Here is a 24,289-nt window from a genome sequence, read left to right as displayed (position 1 = left end):
AAAACATGCCACATTTGAAAAATAAAAATGCCAGTGATATGATGTTAAGATTGAAAAGCAGAACACAGAATTATGCATACAGTGTGACTTTAACATATGTTCTGCTAAAAAAGAAAAGTATAAGATCTATGACGAAAACTATAAAACTCAGATTTAAAAAATCAAAGAACTAAATAAATGGAATATTTCATGTTCGTGAACAGGAAGACTTATTACTGTCAAGATGTCAGTTCATCCCAAATTGATCTAAAGTCTCAATGCAATTCCAATGAAAACCTTGGTAAGTTATTTTGTGGATATTGACAAACTTACTCTAAAGTTTATATGGAAAGGCAAAAGACTCAGATTAGCGGCCGGGCGCGGTGGCTCACGCCTGTAATCCTAGCTCTGGGAGGCCGAGGCGGGTGGATCGCTCGAGGTCAGGAGTTCGAGACCAGCCTGAGCAAGAGTGAGACCCCGTCTCTACTAAAAATAGAAAGAAATTATCTGGCCAACTAAAAATATATATACAAAAAAATTAGCCAGGCATGGTGGCGCATGCCTGTAGTCCCAGCTACTCAGGAGGCTGAGGCAGTAGGATCGCTTAAGCCCAGGAGTCTGAGGTTGCTGTGAGCTAGGCTGATGCCACGGCACTCACTCTAGCCCGGGCAACAAAGTGAGACTCTGTCTCAAAAAAAAAAAAAAAAAAAAAGACTCAGATTAGCCAACACTACTTAAGGGGGAATAACAAAGTCAGAGGACTTATACTAACCAACCTTTCCTATACAGCTACATGAATGAAGATGGTGCGGCATTGGCAAAAGAATAGGCAAATTGATCTACAGAAATGAACAGAGAGCCCAAAAGAAGATCCACATAAATATGAGTCAACTGATATTTGACAAAAGAGCACAGGTAATACAATGGAGCAAAGATAACCTTTTCAACACATGGTGCTAGAACAATAGGACATCCAGATGCAAAAAATGAATCTAGATACAGACTTTACATCCTTCACAATAATTAACCCTAAGTGGATCACAAACCTAAATGTAAAATGCAAAACTTATATAAAACACACAGAAGATAACACAGGAGAAAATCTAGATGACCTTGGACATGGTGAAGAGTTTTTAGATACAACACCAAAGGGATATAACAAGTTATTGATAAGCTTGTCTTCACTAAATTAACAACTTCTGCTCTGAGAAAGATACCGTTAAGTGAATGAGAAGCCAAGCCACAGACTGGGAAAAAATATTTACAGTAGAGGTATCTGATAAAGGACTGTTATCTCAAATAAAGAATACTTAAAACTCAACAATAAGAAAACAATCTGGTTAAAAAATGGGTAAAAGACCTTAACAGAACCTCACCAAAGAAGATATAGATATGCAAATAAGCATATGAAAAGATGTTCCACATCATATGTTGCTAGAGAAATACAAATTAAACAACAATGAGGTATCACTACATGCCCATTAGAATGGCCAAATCCAGAATACTGACAATGTCAAATTCTGGTGACGATGCGGAGCAACAGGAATTCTCATTCATTGCTTGTGGTGCCACTTTGGAAGACTGGTAGTTTCTTCCAAAATTAAACATACTCTTACCTTACCAGCAATCGTGTTCCTTGGTATGTACTAAAATGAGTTGAAAGCGTATGTCCACACAAAAGCCTATACACAGATATATAGCAGCTTTATTCATAATTGCCAAAACTTGGAAGCAACCAAGATGTCCTTCAGTAGGTGAAGAGATAAATAATCAATGAAATATTATTCAATGCTAAAAAGAAATGAACTATCATGCCATGAATAGACATGGAGGAAACCTGAATGCATATCGCTAAGCAAAAGAAGCCAACCTAAAGGCTACATACGGTATGATTCTAACCAAACGACATTCTACAAAAGGCAAAACTATGGAGATAGTAAAAAGATGAGTGGTTGTCGAGGCTTAGGGGAGAGGGAGGCATGAACAGGCAAGGCATGGAACATTTCTACCATAGTGAAACTATCCTGTATGAATGGTGGCTACATGTCAGTATAATTTTGTCAAAACCCATAAAATATACAATACCAAGAGTGAACCCTAATGCAAACTATGGACTTTGGGTGATAATGATGTGCCAATGTAGGTTCAATTGTAACAAATGTACCACTCAGGTGTGGGATGTTGGTAGTAGGGCTCTGAGTGTGTGGGGGCAGGGAGTATATGGGAACTTTATACTTTCTGTTCAATTTTGCTGTGAACCTAAAACTGCTCTAAAAAATAGTCTATTTAAAAGGAAAAAAATCTTTCTAAAAAAGTTTCAATTGTCAAGGGAACTTTTAAAGTATAGGAACTTTCAGGAATAAGCACTAGTTTTAAAATAGTGATAGGATGATTCTCTGAGGATCATTTTGGTCTGTTATAGTTTGCTAGAAAAGCCCCGTTGAGGATGAGAACAGAGAACACATTGCTTGAGCTCTGGATGTAGCCATCAAAAGTCTGCCCCTGCCCCTGTTACAAGCCTTTGTTCTATCCACCCAGCTGGAAAGGGGAGGTCAGTCCTCACACACTGTTCTACAGAGTGCACCTAATCCTCTCATGTGGTCTTGCTGCTACCAACAGAGGAAAAAGTTCCCATAAAAATAGTTCACACTAAGGTATCAGTTACTGCAAACAGAGAACAATTCTTACATATAAAGAAACAATATAATGACAGCAGTTTTTTAAACAAGCAAGGGCCAATGGGAGAGGTCTAATACCTAATGGGCAGGCAACCTCTGCCTCCCCCTCATAGCATGGTGTGTAGCTGCTAGACAGGTCTACAAGCACACCTGCACCCTATTCACATTCTCACGAAGGATCACGAAGGACCATTTACCTTCTGACTCTAAATCATCTTCACCCTCAGGCAATATTTTTCATTTTAGGATGCACACCAGGCATGTTCCTGTCTTAAGATCTCCGTACTTGCTGTTCCCTCTGAAAATGTACTTCCTCAAATACCCACATGGCTTGTTCCCTCGCATGGAAAAAAGGTCACTGAGATAGTTCTGACTCCCTTGATTTCCCAGGGCCCCATCTTCACATTTCTCTAACTTTGGGACTCATGGGTCACTGACAGGTAATCGGCATGTTAGAGCTGGAAGGGACCACAGATACCACCTATTCAGTGGTTCTCAGATTTGGCTTATCATTAGAATTACCCCCGAATCTGTGTGTGTTTGTATGTGCATGTCTGTGAGTTAATCAACAAAACTTCATAGGCTCTACCTCCAGGAACCAGTGGATCTGAAGTTGAGGCTCAGGAGCTCACATTGTTAAAAACACTTCACACATTTGGGAACCACTGTCCCCAGTCTACCACTTAATTTTTTTGGGAAAGAGAGAAGAGGTGACGTTCCCAAAGACACAGTGACTTCAAGGCAGAGAAGACCCCCAGATCACGAAATCAGGATAGAGAAGATCCCCAAATCAAAGATCCTTCCACTATATCTGGTCCTACAGTCTAGAAAGTCAAGTGAGAGCTGAATTTAAAAAAGAAAGAAAAAAGAAAATTAGTAAGTGTAAAAAAATAGCTTAATTTTACTAAGTTCTTTTTTTGCCTTTGGGCAGGGTAAGGCATTAAAGTGAACAGATATGGCACAATGAGAAAAAAGGATTTTCATTCACATCTGTTACATAAAGACCTGAAAGTAGTTTTTTTTTTTTTGTTAACCTTTCTTAAACCCTTCAAGATAGGAAGGTTGACGGATGTATGCATACCTGATACCCACACATCCCCTTGGGACCCCATAAAAAGAGAGAGAATTCCCAGGAACCTTGGTATTTTTACAGCCCACAGGCTGGACTCCCTTCAGTGAGTTTTGATTGGGAGCTCAATTATAATCTTAGATGGGTCACAAGTTATTGCTCTCTCCAATTCCCACCAGGGCTTGCTACATCACTGTTCAGCAGTTATTCAGCTTTTGTTACTATAACAATAAACGGATAAGGCTAAGCTGGAGCCTGACTCACAACAGGAGTCATGACAGGAGAACCAGGAATCGTGGACAGTGCAGTGAGCATTCCAGGTCAGCACAGAGCTGAGCAGGAACTGGAGGAGAAATGGCTTTCAGAAGCTCCCCAGTGACTGGCCCGCAGACCCCAGAGCTGGAGTCATCTGGACTTCCGTCTGGAACACTGTCATTCTGGACACAATTAGTTACGGTGACTAATAACAGTGCTTTACCCTGTTACATCATCCATGCTTATCCAAATACGACCCAGACAAAAGTTTATGTCAGTTGTCAGCTTCTATGAAAATCCCCTATACTGAGACTGCTCTGATTTATTCCCAGTACGTGATGTATCATCCTCAGAGGGAAAAGATGAATGTTCTTGAATCCTTAATCAGACGTGACACTGCAGCAATACCAAATCGCCACTGTAATCCTTCATTTATTCACTCAGTCAGTCTCAAATTACATCAACCAGTGGAAATAAACTCTAACTAGTCAAAGAAAAATCCGCATGGCACATAAAATCAGTAAAAAGGGAAGGAATGCAGGAAGGGCAGAAGAGCTTGTGACAGCAATACCCAATGCAACTGAAAGAGTCACACCCAGCAATTTACAACCTCCTGGTGAAGCTGTCACAAAGCACAAGACCATCAGCTGACTAGGGTTTCATTTTTTTTTTTCCTCTACCCACTTCATCCAACCTGTCCAACAGCTACATTTACTATTAAGTATTATCAAAGTAGAATGGTTTTCAGTTTCTATGTGCAGAACACAGTGGAAAATACTCCTCCCATTCCTATAACCTGCATCATACTTTTTTTTTAATGACCTTTTACTAGAATCTTCAGAATTCTTTGGTCTGTTGCCTTAGCATCTCTTTCTCTCTAAATATGTGACTATTTTTGTATTTCCTAGTCAGTAATCCTAACTGCTATAAATAAAGACTTGTAGTAAAAAATCATGGTCAGCTTATCCACGTGAAGCAGTTCACTTCGTGAACATACACCCTGGTTTCTGTACTTACTTTCTTGTTAAGCAACCACAATTTAAGGATTTTCCTTTCTAAATAGAATTAGTTCTTATAAATATACATAAGACAGATATCTACATTCATTAATCTGCCTGCTTCTTCCATCCTGGTGATTCTAAAGCAGTACTGAGAGTTTTTTCTGAATCCAAATTTCAAGATATGAAACTGTAAAGCACAATTGACTCTGAAGTGCTTTGTTTCAGTTCCTCTTCAGGGTGTGAAGGGTATATTTTAAAGACAAGATTATGGCAAGTTTTCTCTTGCCAACAGAGAAATGATTCACAAATAGGCTTAGCAAATACTCCCAGATTTCTCATGTAAACAATCCTATGGACTTATTTAATTAGCTGGGAAAGTTTCAAAAAAATCAAAAGTTGTTAGCAGCTTTGCTATAGTCAGTATTTTAAGAAAGAAAATTGGAAGCAATTATTTGAAGACTATACCATATACCCAGCATCATATTTCAGAGTTACTATATTTGAAGTGAGTTTTAGCAAGGAATTTTTTTAATGACAAACCATCTAAAATGCCTTTCATCAAATTGTAGTTTATGTTGACTCTGGAATTTTGTGAAATGAATTGAACCCCAATATTTATCATTATAAAGTTTAAGGAGAATGGAAATGAAGATAAAGAAGACATTCTGTGTTGAAATGTTTCATGCCACATGAACCACTATGAGATGATCAAAATGTTTCTTTCTGCACTGAACTGTGTCAGTTTTACACTGTGCTACCTTTAGGCACGCAACATGATTCTACTGTACTTGTGTAATCTTTCTCTTCATCTTTTCAATAACTGTAAAATCATGAGGAGAAAAAAAAAAACCCTGCTTATCGGTGTGCTCAGCTAACAAGACCACCTGAAACTACTAATTTAACATACCCAAGAGCAAAAAGGGAGTTGGAAGTCCTACCTGACTGACTGCCACATGACTTGGACAAACAGATAACTCGTGAGCACCCTGGAGCCAGATCCTTCAGTGCAAGCTCCTGTCAATAATTCACTTTAACCTTTGAGTTGGCCCCAGTCCTAAAGAAATTCTGGAAACCAAGCACAATACTGAAAATGACAAATATGTTTTCAAGATTGTAGGAAGGGGAAGAGAAAGCAGATAAGGTCTACCAACACAACTGGTCTGACCAGAGACAGTTCCAATTAATTGACAAATATATGTCATCACTGTATAAAATTTTAAAAAAAGTCAGCATTAGAGAAGTGAATCTAAAGGAAGAGAAAATAAGGAAAAGGGATAATGGGTATAATACCATTTTAAGTTTAAAGTGTTGCTTAAACAAAAATGATCACAATTCTACCAAATAGCAAGTTTATTCAAAGTAAGGAGCAGCAGGTCATACCAAAAATTTTAGAAGTCTTATAAATATTGGTGTGGCCCTGCATATTATTTTCTTCTTGGACACTTATTTCCTGTCCTTCACCCTAAATACCTATTTGTGGGTCTAGAATTCTACAGAATAATAGAGAACACAGAAGGTCCTAATGCTATATCTCAGAATCTTAGGAGAAGAAAGAATTTTTAAAATAATCTGAACCAACTATAGCTTAATAGTTGAGAGTGAGACACCAAAAAGCCAGGTTATTGGCCCAGGGCTGGGAGGCTCCCAGGTGACAGAGTGGGGGATTAGGATCCGGAGGAACTGAGTGTCGCTCTATTACTCTCTCCTATCACTCAGCTGCCCTTTCTTGATGAGAAACAGATAAACACAGATATTATAAAAGTGAAATTCTTATCTGAACACTCAAATGTATTTTTCTAACATACCATATCATTACTTCTTCCTCCACAAATATATCTCCTTAATTGAGTGAACAGCACATGACCAAACACTTGTAAAATGACTTCCCCACTTCTCCCTAACTCTCCAATCTACTGGGCTCTTATCCTGTGTTGACTATATCCCATTTCAAGGTTCTCTTAAAAAACGATAAAGATTTTTACATGGCATAAACTATATCCTGATTATTTTTAAGAAAACCAGGAACCATATTTATGGGATAAATAATTTATGAGACATGTTAATTTTGAGAAAATTTCTGTAAGAAAAAAAATTTGGATGAATTTAGAAACTTACTTTTACACTAATCATGAGAATCAGTGCTTAACCTTTGGCTGTCCTTATTATCTGTCTAATAAGATTTTGGAATGAAATGTAATTCTCAAAGAGTTTTTCCTTTTTATTGTATGCAATAAAATTCTTTACAATAGTGTTTCAAGTTTTACTACTAATAAAATTAATGAATTCTTCCAAAGTGGATGAAAAAAAAAAATCAACCAAAAAGAAAATAGCAAGTACAGTTACTCTCTTGAGACAAGCTACATTATTAAAATTAGTTGATCATAATACATCCTACTCATGAAAAAGATTTTTTCCAGAGGAAGACTAGGCTCTCTCTCTCTTGCTACAGAATTTTCTGCACGACTGGCCACCCACCACACAGACTATGAAACGAGAACTCCCAGTCCTGCACCCCATCTACTAGCTTTGGTGGTACTTCAGGACCGCAACTTTTTTTCCTGATAATTACTGTGAATAGCATTGTTCAAGCTTTAACAAAAGACAAGCATGTAACCATTTCTTACATGTTGGCTCCAGCAGAGGTAATGAAAAGTTAAGAAAAAAGTAGATGGGTAGTAGAATCACAGAAAAAATACCCATTTTACACCTATTCTATAAAAGAAAGGTTTTTGTCTCTGCAAATCCCCCAACGACCCCATTCCTCCTATTAGAAGCACTTCTGAAAAACTGTCAGATCAATGTAATTCCATCTCCTTGGTACACAGTGAGTTAAATAAAAATTTATCTGAGACTTTGAAATAGAACTAAAGTTTCAAACCTGTTGTGGAGTCCCTTGTGATCAGTGTTCCTTCCTACCCCCGCACGTTTTCGAATCTTTGTGCATAAAAGAGTCTTGTAAATTCTCCCAGCACCAGAAACGGCATCACTCACACATCTGGCTGAATCTTGCCAGCCCCCTGGCTGGTATGTGGTCTTCGTTGTGCCGCCACACATCTCCTAAGTGGTTTGACGTTCTTCCGGTTTATCCCAACCATCAACATGGACTTGGACACAAATCTTGACGTTCCTTTGTTATTTGAGGGATAATCCACAGTGACCAGCAGTTCTAAACAATCATTTCACTCCCTTTAGAGTATGAGAAAAGCTACTTGGCAGCAGCCTACTAATTTCCTCTTTCAAAAGTTAAAAAAAAAAAAGGAGTGGGGAACATTCATTTGTTACGTAAATTAAGCCTGCCAATGATTTAGGAAGTCAGATGCATCCATCACGTTATAAAACATGCTGTCTGCAAATTCATTATAAACACAGGCAAGTCCAAATCCCTCTTCCTACTTTGTTCCTAAGCTTGTACTCCAGTTAGCAAAAGACAAAACACTCAACAGGTTGAGCAGCTTGGAATGACTCACTCCATCTGTCCTCCCTAGCTAGAGATTATGTAGTAGTCAATTAATTGGTCACAAGACCTATTCATATGGCTCTGAGCAAATGCAGTGACTTGCCTTCAGCTGCAAGGTTGTTCTGACATTGGCCACACCACCCTCTTAATGGTGTCATGTGAGCAAGCATCAGCTGACAGGTCTTACTCTGCAACCTTGCAAAATCCTACTCATAGCAAGTGAGAGACGGTTACCCACAACAGCCAAACGTAGGCCTTAACGTATAGGAAGTACCTTGGGGGCAGAGTAAGGACATATACTTGCTTTAACGCAAGAAAAAAATTGGTAAGAAAAATAATAATGATAATAAGAAGTAATAAGCCCTCAAAACTTGTGCTGAATTCCTGGGCATATCCAAATTGAGAAAGCCCTGAACTACTAGAACCCAAAGACAAAAGCCGTTCAATTTTGACTTCTGACACTAACATACCTCATCTGAAAAATGAGAATATAGCATATCACTATGATTCTGTGCATTCATAAAGAAAACATTTCATTAGAAATAAAAATCAGTCCAGGCTCCGTGGCTCATGCCTGTAATCCTAGCACTCTGGGAGGCCGAGGCAGGAGGATCGCTCAAGGTCAGGAGTTCGAGACCAGACTGAGCAAGAGCATGACCCCGTCTCTAATAAAAAATAGAAAGAAATGATTTGGACAGCTAAAAATATATATAGAAAAAAATTAGCCGGGCATGGTGGTGCACGCCTGTAGTCCCAGCTACTCGGGAGGCTGAGGCAGGAGAATTACTTGAGCCCAGGAGTTTGAGGTTGCTGTGAGCTAGGCTGACGCCATGACACTCTAGCCCAGGCAACAGAGTGAGACTCTATCTCAAAAAAAAAAAAAAAAAAGAAAGAAAGAAAAATCATACGTCCCTGGAATATAGATCAAATCTTGATACACAAAACTATAAGGGATTGCCCCTACCCCTATTCCTCTTCCTCTTCCTAGTCCTATAATTTGGCTGAAGAAAACATTAATGGATCCCTAAAATCTGATGAATGTTTGACTGGTTCTTTGGCTTCAGGAAGTTTTAAATGTATCTTTATATACGGCAGCCATGTATTTCACTCCACAAGTGTGAGAAAAACTAACCATGTCATGGCGGAGCCCTCAGTTCCCTTAAGACATTATGACAGGCCAGGCGAGGTGGCTCACGCCTGTAATCCTAGCCCTCTGGGAGGCCGAGGCGGGTGGATCGCTCGAGGTCAGGAGTTCGAGACCAGCCTGAGCCAGACCCCGTCTCTACTAGAAATAGAAATAAATTATCTGGACAACTAAAAAAAAAAAAAAGTATATATAGAAAAAATTAGCTGGACATGGTGGCGCATGCCTGTAGTCCCAGCTACTCGGGAGGCTGAGGCAGTAGGATCGCTTAAGCCCAGGAGTTTGAGGTTGCTGTGAGCTAGGCTGACGCCATGGCACTCACTCTAGCCCGGGCAACAAAGTGAGACTCTGTCTCAAAAAAAAAAAAAAAAAAGACATTATGACATATGTGACCCCTATAATTCCTACATAATGAACTCAAAAAAATGATCTTAAATACACCCTCCCTTGAGAAATAAAGATTGCAACACACCTATGACAATAACTTGACCTCTTTGTGGCACAGGCTAAATTGACAATATCAAGATAAAACCTATTAGGAGAAAATGAATTCATTTTTTCATGAAGGGGAATTCATTTTGAGCTTAAAGCTTAACTGCCATGGCCATAGGCTGATCAAGGGGTCTTTTTTTCCCTTGAACTATCTTTAAAATCACTTTCTCTTTTGAAGAGAGAATCAGAAGATTACTTACGCAAGCATTATAAAAACTTTAGGCACTTTCCACTTTAGGCATTGGGCAGCTCAGTGAGCAAAGGCTGAAGGTAAAGCCTCCATTCACTAAGAACCTACCTGCCTGACAAGTGATGCCCCAAATTAATGTCTCCAATTCACCTAAGGTTTAGATAGTCTAGAATCACAGGAGAAACCAAAGTATGGGTTCAATGTAGGGGATTTAAAAATGCTCCCCAACCCTGAATTTTATAAAACATGTAGTGGAATTGCTGGGGGAACACACCCCACTTTTTATGTATAAAAGATGAATTTCAGTTTTAAAACTTAAATCTCTAAATGACATTTATCCAAGATCTGATAAAAGAACATCAACTCTCTATTTAAACATCTATTCTGTATACACTTTTACCTAGTAGTTAGCCCCCAAAATGTTCAATCATTGTAATACGTGGCTTTTACATTTTCCAGAGGCTTCAGATAAGGTCATAAAAATGCAAATTTTATCCCCTATCCAGGTGGTGCAGACATTTTAAATGATGGGAATAATAGGAGATAAAAATGACAACACGGTTACAAAGGAGAATTGGATGAAATAAGCATCCACCTGAAGTCAGACAGAATTCTCTTAAACAGAAACTAAACCAAATGGCACAAGAAACTCTAAACCTCTCCTGCTGTGTGTCTCCTTCGCTGAGCAGCCATCGTTAACTCAGCACTTACTGTATGCCAGTTATTGTCTCTCCCTAACTTCAGTCAGCACACCTTTAGCCACCACTTCCTTGGTAAAGTGGTGTTCAAACGTTAGCAAGCTTGTATGAACACAAATTGCCAGGCCTACCCTCAGGGTTTCTGATTCAGCAGTTCTGAGGTGGAGTTTGAGAATTTACATTTCTAACAAGTTCCCAGGATGCTGTTGCCGCTGGTCTGAGAACCACACATTTAAGAATCACTTCCTTAGTAAAAATTCCATCTTCCCCATGAAGACGTTCCTGATTACCTAGGCTAGATGATCTTTTTGTTCTTGAACGCCTCTGTAATATTTTTTAACCCCATTTTGAATATCTAACACATAATTGCTTTGTAATAGTGTATATGTCTTGTGATCCTAACTGGATTATAAATTCTTTAAGTATAAAAACTGGGTCTTGACATTCATCTTTGTACCTCATATAGGTTTTACCTATGGTAGATGCCCAACAGATACTTTCCAATTGGTTTAATAACACTAATTATTTGCATGAAAGCTATGATATGAATCTACCTGCAATAAGCAGTAGGCTTCTTTGACACTCTGATCAGGAGGGTGCTCATACACTCACACACCATTTCTCCATTTCCCTCTCGTTTACTACAGCAAAAGTTCCTTGGAGGCTTTAACATCTTGTGAATGTGACTTATTATGATACCTTAACAGAGAGGACTTTTAGATTTTTTAAAAAGTGAAAATGCCATTTCCTCTGTTATTCTGCTTAATAAATCTTAATGCTTTAAAATCTGATAAAATGTAATAATGTAGAGATGTATATCAAAACCACAACTATAATACTTAAAAGGGATACCTCTATATGACCCAAAATTTCCTGTTCAAATGGGAGCTCTAAAATTTCTTCAGTAAATGGAAAAAAACAATAATTATTCACAACTTTTCTTCTGGGTGAGAGAGCAGCTGAGAGAGTAGCTAAGAGAAGGTATGTTTAGATCTTCAATGCCCAAAAGTCTGTTCTCTCCCTCAATCCAATCTCCCTGTTTTCTCAATCTTCTCCCTCCTGAAATGGAATTATCCTCTCATATAGGGATTCATACTGTTATTCATTATCATGCTGGGTACCCTGCTCTTAAATATCAAATAATATACATATTACAATTTATCATCAACCCTACTTGTAACCCTATACATGGCCAAGTTCTCTATTTCCCTCACACAGTTGATCCAAGTTTCACAGGAAATAATTTGGGTTATCCAACATTTACACATTTACAAAAGTGTCTGCAATCACTGACTAGACCCCAACACTCCACGTGTAGTTCAATATGTTGATGGAACAGCTGCTGCCATCACTGATACTTTCACAATATAGATGAACTTAATAGATCACTGGCAGGAAGGACCAGAGAAGTATGGAAGTATGATGAATCCATGTGATATATGGAAGGAGAGGAGAATACTGGTTCAGTTTTTTAAGCTGCTATTTGAACTGCTAGCAATCTCATATCCCAGGTACTAAGTGGCCCCACAAAAGAATGCCAAGTTACTAGTAAATAAATGGCATGAGTATCATTTAGATCACTGAAGGCAAGTATCTGGTACTCGAGACACCAGTCCAACCTCTTTAGCCCATGGCCAAAATCTCTAATCAACCAGAACACTATTTCCTGTCGTGCCCAGACTACTCTCCCTCCAAATCTTTCCAGTGCAGCCCTCCCAGGACCCACCTCCAACCCAAGATTTGACATCTGAGAAAAAGCCCATTCCCACACCTGATGTAGGGTTGGAAGAATTAAAGTCAGGAAAGTTTCAAAGCAAGTATTCATGCATTTCTGCATTCCCTTGACCGCTCTTCACCTGATGAAAAGCAGAGATCACCATATGTAATGAAAATAAATTCAAAGCCCACGATTGCAGTGGGTTTGAAAAAAGAAAAAACTAAGGCTAATATAGCTCCCCCAAAAGTCCAGTCTAAATTATTCTTAGCTAATAAATCTTTCTATCAAGAATCTTTCTTGGCCTATTCACATTATCTTAATGAACAAAAGGAAGAATGTAGGAGGGGAGGGATCCACAACACTATAACTGAGCCTCCTCTTTATTGGGGTGATTCCCGCTCTTCCACAATGCCTTCTCCATGCCCAGGAACAACTGATCACGAACCTTTCTACCAGTGATTCTCAAAGCCTGGTCTCCAGGAGACATAAAAAGGTTATGGGATGCTGTTTCTTGATATGAGTACTGTGCTGTGAATACACAGCAAGCAGAATATGTATACTTTTTTGTGTATGTATTATAATTCAATATGAAGTTTACTAAAAACAAACCCAAAAAGGTCTTCATCAAGGCTAGAGCAAGTAGACTAAAAAAGGGGATGTGAGAGCATTTTTGAAGCAGTGTGCTTTAGGGGGACAGGGTTTGGAGACAGAACCAGGATTGGAACCAAGTCTGTCAATACGTGGCTGTTTTCAGAAATGTGGTCATGGATAGCTCCTAACAGTTAAGCAACAGCCCATCCTCACAATACCAGTTCAGTGTGCAATTAAAAAGTAACATACCTGCCCTAATGCCACCTAAACTCAACTGACGAGCTGAGTACTCAGGAAATTTGGTGATATGTGCAAACTCAGTCATATAGAGTAGATAATGCCTGGAGTTAGCTAGATTCACCAAGTGCTTACTTTATGTGCCAGGCATCATCCTACATGTTCCATTTAATTACAGGAAATAGGTAGTAGCTGTATCTTAACTGATAAGAAGAATGAAGCACTGAAAGGGGAAGGAATTGCCCAAGCTTGTCAGTGGCAGAGCCAGGAATTAAACCCAGGCGTCCTTGCTCACGAGTGAGCCCACCCTGTTCAGCTGCACACTATTCTGCATTTGACTATCTGTGAACAGATTTTGGAAAAAGTTAGGAGGAGGTAGGTGGATATCACTGACTGATAAATCAAGTCAAATTATTTCTCCTACATCTCGAACCCCAGGCCACTTAGAATGTTTAAATTCTCACTAATTCAGTTCACTGAGGACAAGGCCCCAGTCATGTGCTTTGTGGGTGACTAAGTGTCTTGTCGGACACCTTGCCATGAACCCTGCCCTACTTGACTGTAAACAACCCCTGTGCAGGAGCCAAGCACACCAGCCATCCTGCAGGACCCTGCTCTGTCCTCCCCACTCCACCCTGGCCAGTCCAGCACGTTAGCTGGGGACAGGCTCCTAAGCAGAATGATTTTTTTGATTCACACAAAGTTAGCTTAAATGTACAATAAAACCAACCAGTATAACTGCTTTGACTTAAAATGTAAAACTACCTGGGAGATCATTTGGTTTTCAGATTCAGATAACAGTTACATGAAAATTCAGGGTGATCTGCAGCACCTAGTTATAATCTAGATTATTTTCTACTCCCATGTCTCCAAACTTTGAAGAGCAAAGCATCTGGCACCCAGCACACAGAAGGCACTCTGTAACTGAAAGAATGAGTGAATGAGTGGCATGGCTTCATAAAATCTGTGAAACACAGAAAGATAATTATGTTATAATGTTAAATAAAAAGAGAAGGATACAAAATTGTATATGCACTTTGGTAATAAGTGTGCTTTTTAAAAACCAAAAGTAGAAAAAAAATATATCGGGATACCTCTGAGTGCCAGACTAACGACACTTTTGAAAAAAATTTTCTATATTAATATTTACACAGACCAGCAAAAGTATATAGCTGCAGCTCTTACCCTCTTAAAGTATCTAACTAAAACAAAACAAAAACCAAAAACAAACAAACAAAAAGTTTGGAAACCTTGTTTAGTACCAAGCAGCAATACAATATACATAACAATGACAGGAATTTTTAAACCACACACATTATACTTTTTTTTTGAAAAAGTGCTACTTCAAAGGCTATCTGACCAAGTACCAGCGTGCAGACAACACAGAGATAAGGAAAACAAAGATAACACTCCAGGAAATCTCCAGCCTAACGAGTGAAACAGTGGCTCTGGGAGAAGAGCTACAATGAAGCATGTTTGTAACTATTTCATATCTAAACTTTAACAAGAAAAAGAGGCGGCCAGGTCAGGCCTGTTAACAAGAGGTTGTGAGGCTTTGCGGTGTAGCTGCCCACAAAAAGGGGCACTGCTTATCATTTTGTCTCAGTCAAATGATTCACCCTTTTTCAAATCACCCAGATAACCAGTACTTTAGATAAAGACTTTCATGACCTTTTTTTTAAAGGTCCAATATCAGATCTCCATCTACGTTCTTTTTTATGTATTATTTTTACAACCCATCCCCAGGTTTCACTAAAATTAATAACAGCCACGGGATTATTTTTAAGATTGCCAAAAGTGGCCGGGCGCGGTGGCTCACGCCTGTAATCCTAGCACTCTGGGAGGCCGAGGCGGGTGGATCGCTCGAGGTCAGGAGATCGAGACCAGCCTGAGCAAGAGCGAGACCCCGTGTCTACTAAAAAAAAAAAAAATAGAAAGAAATTATATGGACAACTAAAAATCTATACAGAAAAAATTAGCCGGGCATGGTGGCGCATGCCTGTAGTCCCAGCTACTCGGGAGGCTGAGGCAGGAGGATCGCTTGAGCCCAGGAGTTTGAGGTTGCTGTGAGCTAGGCTGACACCACGGCACTGTAGCCTGGGCAACAGAGTAAGACTCTGTCTCAAAAAAAAAAAAAAAAAATCACCAAAAGTTAGAAATGCGTTAGCAACAAAATATTAATTATATAACTTCTAAACTTTCACTCTGATTTCAAGCCAGGTTGTCACTAGCATTTGGATATAGGAAAGGTATCGTTAGTCCAGACCTGTTCAAGAAGTTGGAAGCTGAGCTACTGGGTTGGGGCCATCATCTCTGGAATCACTCACAGGTCTCTCATTCTCCGCAAATCACGTAATCAGGCACACAGTTACAAAGCAGAGCAGAAGGTGTCTTGAGGAGTTGTTACAGAAATTCTTATTCATCCCATTCGCTGGCTCTACGTAACTGACAGAAAATGGCTCCACAGTGCTGCCAGTTTTCAGTGCTCCCATTCTCCCCATCAAAACTGTCATCATGCTTAGGGAAATTGTTTAAGTTGTTTAATTCATTGAAAAAATACTGAGTGAACTCTTGGCTACCTCCATCTCCCTTCCATTTAGATATACAGCTATGACATAATTAAACTTTTCTGTTGATCCTTTGGAACTTTCTGATGTTGATACCTGGATTACTCAGCATGCAATGGGGAACTGTACAGTTAAAGTCAAGCCCTAAAATGCTGTCGGTATTTAGAAGCAGCAGCTCATGTGCCCAAAACCACAAGCAAAGCTTTAGCCACCTGGGCTGAGTACGAAGGCCCCTGCGGTACCTTCTCATCATTCTGTACCTTCTCATATGCCTTGTTCCATTCAGGTAAACTACACACCTGGGTCCCCCACTAAACAGGTCTATAAGTCTTCTAGGAGAAGAGCATTTTTGTGAAAAGGCCTCTCTCTTACACTTATAACATTTTAAAGCATTTGTAATTTTTTCAAATACTTACAACATGGAGACAAACCATCTCACAGAGGAATAAATAATTTAATCGGTTTACTCTAAATGACATCATATAAACAATAACTATTATTATTGCCATTGGGGTAATTTTGGAATTACTAGTTATTCCTTAATATATATTGCAATTAAAAAAGCCACCAAATGGGATTAAATTAAATAAAGAGCAATTTGATATTCCTTTAGAGTTTATAACGGCATCTCATTGATTTTGCAGAACAATTTATGAACTTACTTCTAAAATATGTTATTGAAAGACTTAGGATTCCACTCATTCATCCTTTTAAAGATGTGATGTGCCAGGCCCCATTCAGGATGCTGTTGATACATGAACAACACTGAACAAAACCCCTGTCTTCATGAAGTTTACATGATAGTGGCAGAAGAGGGAACCGATAATTTAGAAAAATATTTGGTATGCCAAAACAAATGGTAAGTGTTATAGCAGAAGATGAAGCAGGGCGAGGGTAAGCAATGGAGAGTACTGAGGGGGAAGGAGACTCACCTAATTATCCATCCCTCTACATGGAGAGTGAAGACTTGGGTTAAGGAAAAACCTAGAAGCCTTGGGCTTCTCATGGTTGCCAGTATAAGTAGTTGTAAATAAGACAAAGAGGAAAATGAAATTAGTGAGCTGACGGTCTCAAAGCACATGTAGTGATGGTGTAACAGAGCTCCTAGTGTTGTGGGAGAAGGTCTTGTTAGAATACCCAGAGTACTAAGACCCTCCCTTCGCTCACCACTGGTGATATGTAAGGCTGAGCAAGAAGTTTCATCCAGAGCATATGGTGCTCCTGGTTCCCTCGTGACTTGGGCCAATGGACACACAGCAGCTTCCATCACAGCTGCCTATGCCACCACCCTAGTCCAAGCCCTGTGTCTTGCCAGGACTGCTGCAACAGCCTTCTTACTGGCACCCTACAAATTCTTGTCCTGCTACAAATCCACTCAATGGAATAGTCAATGTACATAACAGAATAACAAAAGTAATGGGAATTATTCAAGGAAATCTATGAAGAAGCTAAGTTAGTGACAGCAGATGCTTCTCTCCTGTTTTCCTTCAGTTCTGGTTTCACAGCCAACAATAGTGATACCTGGCATAATATAGCTAAAATTAAAAGCTTACCATCTAATAAATTTATCAATGGCAAATTAAGTGAGAAAGACTCTTAAAGTGCTTTAGGAGTTCTAATAGCCATAAGACTAAGAAAGCTGCTTAGGAGTTGAAAGAAATCAATTTATGAGGAGAGAAGCCTGGGAAATCAAAGGCTGGGAAAAACGTATTCCGCTCTGAATCAGCAGACTCTCATTTCTCTGAGTCAGTTCCACATGATAAGGCTGAGTACTAGGAACTCAGGAGACGCCAGCAACCAGATGAGGAGTCACCATCAGCAGTGTCCCTGCTGAGAGAGGGTGTCATACCAGGGAAAAGAACCCTGGATGAGAAGGCAAGAGCTGTATCTAGTTCTGGTCCAGCCATTCAGTTCCCACATGACTCTGGGGAGAGACACTCGGACTCGCCGAGCCTCAGTTTCCTTAGTTATAAATAAAAGGATGATGATGATACTTACTCCACCTATTTCGGAGGGTTGTTGAAGATATTCAATGTGAGCATTTGAAAGTCCCTTTGAAAAAGTATAAAGCTCTAGACAAATACGACGTGTTATTTTTTATATACACGAGTCGAAAAGGACTCACTGTCCTATTTGAGTTGCTAAGCTCATAGATGACTCCACTGTATTTATACAACATGAAACCAAGATAAATAACTTTGGCCACAAGGACATCTGGCAAATAATGATTTTACCCAAGAAAGTCAATCACCTCCTCACCCCTCATCCATCCCCCAAAAATGTAGACAATTCTCTGGAAGCTCCAGGCAATCAGCACTCTAAAATAGACTTATTACAATGTTCCTTGACAACAATAAACTCTACAATAAATTAGTGTAACAGCTAAAAAATTATATCTATGAAATAATTAGCTTTCAAATTAGTATAAGGCATTCTCTCTTCCACTGATAAATCCCCCTTCAGCCCCTGCGTACCCTCAATCACATCAATTTCCCCTTCTAAAATACCCTTCATCTAACTCTACAAGCCAAATCTTCTAAGTTCTTTCAGGACCCAAACCAAGGGCCATCTGTTCTGTAAAAACTTCCCACAATGGCCCTTTTCTGAAAATGTTTCAACATCTGTAACGGGTAGACAGAATTGACTCTATATACAATGCCTCCCAAGGATTCTCTATTCACTTCTTATAGCTCAGAACCTCCCCAACTACAACCATGGCTCGACTTTCCCCTTGGCTATGCTTTAGAACAACAGTCCCTGTGTCTTACGTATCGCCATAGATCATGGTTTAGAAAAGAACAGCTGCAAGCCATGAACAATTCCCATAAAAGAACACATGTGGAAGTGGTGTTTATTCAAGTTTACCTTAAATTTTTTAATAAATAATTTCAAAGTTTAGCATTTTAGCTGCTATTATAAGGTATTAACCTCTCCTCACATCTCATCAGATACACCAGAATGTCAGAATGTCTGCGAGGAATTCCTGGGCCAGATAATGAACTTCTTGAAGACAGGGACATCTTTAATTTCTTTTGTGTTGTGTTTGTGCAGTTAAACTAACATTGAGCAGAGAGAAGACACTTAGTAAGTAGTTATTAAATTGCATCCTTTCAAATGAACCTCTTTTCTGTCATATTTACTAAGGCTGCCTTCCAAATAGCTGTTCACCTAAGTTCTGAAAATAGTCATTTCTCAGGGACAACAAAACCTTATTATACCATGGCTTGATGTGACACAGATTCAGATATTCTTTTGAAAAATAATTATACATTTGAAAATCTGACTGTATTTGATTAGTCCAAAACCCAAGCTCATGCTAACCCTGATACCAATTCTTAAAGGGTTTCTTTCAGTCATATTCCATCCAGCAGAATTGCCATGAATGTTGACTTCATTTTATTTATTACAAAAGAATTTCCAAGGAAAATGAATAAACTTCTGAGGGAGAAGTTTTCTTAGCAAGAGAATGTTTAGTATTCATGACAGTAATTCTTCCGTTTATAAGAGCTACGTTCAACTTTGAGGACATTACAAATACAAACTGGACCTAACAATTTGATCTTTAGAAGTATATCATTTAATATAATCATTTTCAAATTATTCCCTGGAAATACAAAGGAGTAATTCAAAGGGAGCAGTGCTGTCCACCAAAAAGATAGTGTGAGCCATATATATAATTTAAATGTTCAACCACCCACATTTTGAAAAGCAAGAAACAGATCAAATGAATTTTAATAATTTATTTTATTTAACCCACTATAGATAAAATCTTATTTCAACATGTTATCAATGTTGAAAATTATTAATGAAATATTTCTCATTATTTTTTTTGTACTATGTCTTCAAAAACCAGTGTGAATTTTATACTTAGAGAACATCTCAATTCAGACTAGCCACATTTCAAGAGCCCACCAGCTACACATCGCTAGTGTTTACTAAATTAGGCAGCACAGTTCTAGAAAATTCTTCACAAGAATTACTAACATGACGGTGGTACATGTGTATGATTTGTCTCTGTTCCATTCCCAAACCCCATCACAATGACCAATGAGAAAATGTACAAAACCCAAACCAGTGGCCAGTGGGAACGTTTGGAAGGCTAGGATCTGAGTGTGCAGAGCTGTCAGTGAAACCTTAAAGACAGTTAAGAGGAAGCTGACCCATTTCCCCAACCCCCATGCAAGCAGAACTGAGAGGAATCATTACCTCTATTTACCAAACCATAAGCATGCATATTCGCCAATCTTAAATGCCATAATAATGAAAATCACATGATAAGGGAACTGAAAATTGAGGAATTATGAGATAACAAAGAAAACTCTGGAAATACCTAAATTAACTCTATAGAAGAAAAAGCATCTCACAGCAATTAGTCAACACTGGAGCAACTCTTGACTATTCACTCCTTTCCTCCCCTCCTCTCTGGAAACCTAATCGATAAGTAAATCTTGTTGGTTCTTCCTCTGTGTCTTTCCCATGGCATAAATGCCGTGGGGCTTGTAAACTGAAAAAGTACTTTGTATTCTGTGCAGTAAAGAACCTTGCCACTCGTTTGATCCTTTGCATAGGCCTCTTTATACTTGTTCTTATACCTGGACTTTTAAGATTCCTGGATCATGTTTCATGGCCCTTGGAATCTCTGGAAACATGTACACACAGCCGTACCCAATGGGCACTCAAATTGCTTTGTCAGCACTCTGGGCCCTCTGACCTGAGTATCACTATATAATCAATATTCAGAAATGGTCTATCCAACCACTAAGGAGCTGTTCTCTGACTCTTTTGTTTTCATTTCTACCCTCCCGCATTTTCCAGTAAGACTTTGACTAAAACCTCCTACCCTTGCAACTATCTTATTTCCCCCAAGCCTGCCTGCTGACTTTAATAACCTTGCAGTCCCTTGATAACTTCCTTTATTAAACCCCTCCTGGATTCATTTTTTTATCTTGCAAGCCCTATGAGTCAGCACTTTGATCCCCTACCTCATCTATCCTTCCATTGGACTGACCTCCAAAACCCATTTTAAGAAATAGCCATCCATTTACCTTCTCCACTCTAAGGCTGCTGACTGCTACACAGTACTTCCACTGTATGGTCCATTCTCATTATTTTAAGTAGTTATGTTTTATAAAGTTGCTAAGAACACTGAATTAGTGAATACTGAACCATCGCTTCTAGGAGGAAATTCAGGGTTAGGTTCCTATAAGCCTCTGGTTACAACATTTTCATCAACTAATAAATATATAACCTTGCTTTATGTGTGTTGCTGTAAGCTCCCTGAAAGTAGAACATGTCTTATTCCTCCATTTGCTTCCAGAAACTAGCGAAGAGCTTGGTATACTGAAAGCACTCAATAAATGTTTGCTAATCTCAGCTATACCCACATTCACCTTTTCCTCCTCCTACGGGACAAAGTTTTGCTTCTTGTAGTCTAAGGAAAAGACAAGATAGCCCCTGAGCTCTGGACTCCATTGCTCATTGTCTCTCCTCTCCTAAGGGCCACTGCTCCTGCTATCAGCTGCCCCTACCACCTCTTGCCTGTTTTCAAGCTTTCTATATATGGCATGCATTGCACTCAAGACTACTGACATATGTAACTCTCACTTATTATTCTACAGAATGCAGAGAATGTGTAGGAAAGCAAACATGGAGGGTCACTTCTGACGGTCTGTACTGGCAGTATGGGCAGGACGGCAGGGCACGCTGTAAGCCCATGGAAAGCAATTGGGTTCCAAAAGAGACTTCCTGCATTTCAACAGTGGCTGGTTATAACTGGTAAAATTCCTAGTATAACAAACATACCAACATGAGAACTACTAGGGTTCTCAGTGCAGAAGAAACACCTAAAGCGCAGTATGTTCATGGACACTAAAAATAAAAATGAAGATATAGAGGGGACTAGAAGCAATACTGCCTGAGAGAGTTTAGGAAGAAGCCACCAATTCCCATCAGAAAACTCATTTGTTGCTGCCCCGCTCCTCCACCCCCCTTCTCCACCCACACCCCTTTCCATTGCCTTGGGTTAAGTTTTCAAGAAACCGCTAAATAAATTTTAATCATGATAACCTGATATTTATTTTTAGAAAATCATCTGTAGACAAAATGGAAAGACAAGAGTAAAAAAGATTATGAGCACAAAAATCCAAATGATTTAAAAATATGTATTGCATATCTAACTCTCCAAATAGATGGAAAGACAAAGATCTAAAAAAGTGCTGAGTAAAGAATAAAAAATAAAGGAATCTACCAAGGTGAGAGATCTAACTTCATCTAATAAACCTTTATTGAACACTTCTGTAAGGCTTCCTTTGTCTACTTTTTGGTATACAGGTTGGGTATTCCTTATCCAAAATGCTCAGGACAAGAAATGTTTCTGATTTTTAATTTTTTTGGATTTTGGAATATTTGCATATACATAATGAGATATCACAGAGATGGGACCCAAATTTAAACACAGTTTACTTATGATTCATATACATCTTATACGCATAGCCAAAAGGCAATTTTATGCAATATTTTTAATATTTTGTGCATGAAACAAAGTTTTGACTGTATTTTGACTGTGACCCATAACATATGGTCAAGTGAGGAATTTGCCACTTGTGGCCTCATGTTGGGGCTCAAAAAATTTCAGATTTTAGCGCACTTTGGATTTTTGGATTAGGAAGGCTCAACCTGTACTGTTAGCTCCTGTCACACGTTACAACATAGTAATAGGGAATAAACCTTCACGAACTAAACTCTTCAAGGGCAGGGATATTTCTTATTCATTCTTGCATTCTAGCAATTCATTGTACCTGGAATATGAAAAATGCCAATAGATGCTTTTGAATGAACGTTTACTGTTTGGGATCCTGCAAGCTGCAAGTTTTAGAGCTCAGAGCACACATTAGAAACATTATTATAAAGCATGCTCAGAGCACCTGGCCATACTACAAAAACCAGTTAGCTTATATTCTAACAAATAAATGAGCTAACTGTCCTTCATAACATACCATCTTAACCATGGGAAAATGTTTTCTGAATAGTAAAAGCCTACTATTTTACATATATATACACATACACTGGCCCCCACCCCCCGCCACACACACAGCTCTTTTAGAGGCTCTGAGGTCAAGGGGCAAAGGGTAGGGGAGCAAGGTTATGAAAGTCCAGTTTGGGGTCAATCTTTGCTTTTCACTACAGCCTGCTGAAAATAAGATCAATTCTACAGCAATTCATCCAATGAATCACTAGTCTCACTCTTCTACTCTTCAAACCTTTAATGGCTTTAAACAAAAGAATCACAGCAGCACAGCAAAGCCCTCTCCCCTGCCCCTGTAGGTGAGGCATTACTTCACCTAGAACAGCTCCACCACTGCCAGGCCTCAACCACATCACCCCCACCCCTGGAGGTGGAAAAAACAGACTCTCATTACTTTTAGTCAGAAACTATTCTATTCTCGTATAAGTTTTTCCTTGCACATTGTTTTCCTTTTTGACTAAAGATGGAGCGTGTAAGGTGAAAAAGTCAAGTGGCTTCTACTACGCCACAGCACACTTGATCACCAACAAAACTGAGCACCAGGAAATCCTGCGAGTGTGCTTTAGACAGCTGGGGACAGGAAGGCTATGGCAGTGTTTAGGTTAAATCCAGACTTGGGGCCAACATCAACCTGGAGGTTCCACCTGAATCTAGCTTGTTCTATGTGGAACCCACTTTAATTTTTTCTTTAAGAATACAGTAACTTTTCAAGAGTCTCCTCCATATGTACAGCCTCTTTTCCCAAAGGGGAACAAGCTACACTGAGCAATAATGTGTTACAACTCCAAAAGCCTCCATAAAGAAACCTAGGTTATCTAGGAGATGATCTTTTCTATCCTTTCCCCTCTCCTAAAATTATCCATCAAAAGCCCCAAATAAAAGGTAAAAAGATTTTCACAAAAGGAAAGAAAAGCTGAAGTCAAAGACGCAAGCTTACATCATAAGCTAAGGAGGCCTTTCCTTATTCATTTATTCAAACATTTGTCTAGTGTCTGTAAATGCCAGCGTTGTAACCTGAAGTGAACAACACAGATGTGACACGGTCGTCCCTGTCCTTGTGGTGGAATGGTAAGAGTTAAGCACAATTACAATCCCACAGGACAGGGTCCTCAGTGCCACGGTGAGCCAGAGAAGGAGCAGAGCTATCTAGTCCCCTGGCGTGTGGGGGTGCTATCAGCGAAGGCTTCCAG

At 39.2% G+C, this 24,289-nt stretch overlaps 1 protein-coding gene across 5 annotated transcripts in view; it reads right to left on the bottom strand.

Moving 5' to 3' along the window:
- Positions 1–24,289, bottom strand: part of FNIP2 (folliculin interacting protein 2) — a 117,090-nt gene that overhangs the window by 75,458 nt on the left and 17,343 nt on the right. For 3 of the 5 annotated variants that reach the window (XM_045552184.1, XM_045552187.1, XM_045552186.1), the window contains exon 1: positions 7,861–8,341. The exons of the other annotated variants lie outside the window; for them this stretch is intronic. In XM_045552184.1, coding sequence (XP_045408140.1) covers positions 7,861–8,036 — 176 coding nt within the window. In that variant the 5' untranslated portion in view covers positions 8,037–8,341. Of the gene's footprint in view, positions 1–7,860; positions 8,342–24,289 lie in introns of those variants that run through there. 5 annotated transcript variants of the gene reach the window in all.

This window comes from Lemur catta, chromosome 5 (genome assembly GCF_020740605.2).
Source record: "Lemur catta isolate mLemCat1 chromosome 5, mLemCat1.pri, whole genome shotgun sequence".
NCBI lineage: Eukaryota > Metazoa > Chordata > Mammalia > Primates > Lemuridae > Lemur > Lemur catta.
This window is presented reverse-complemented; position numbering and strand designations above follow the sequence as displayed.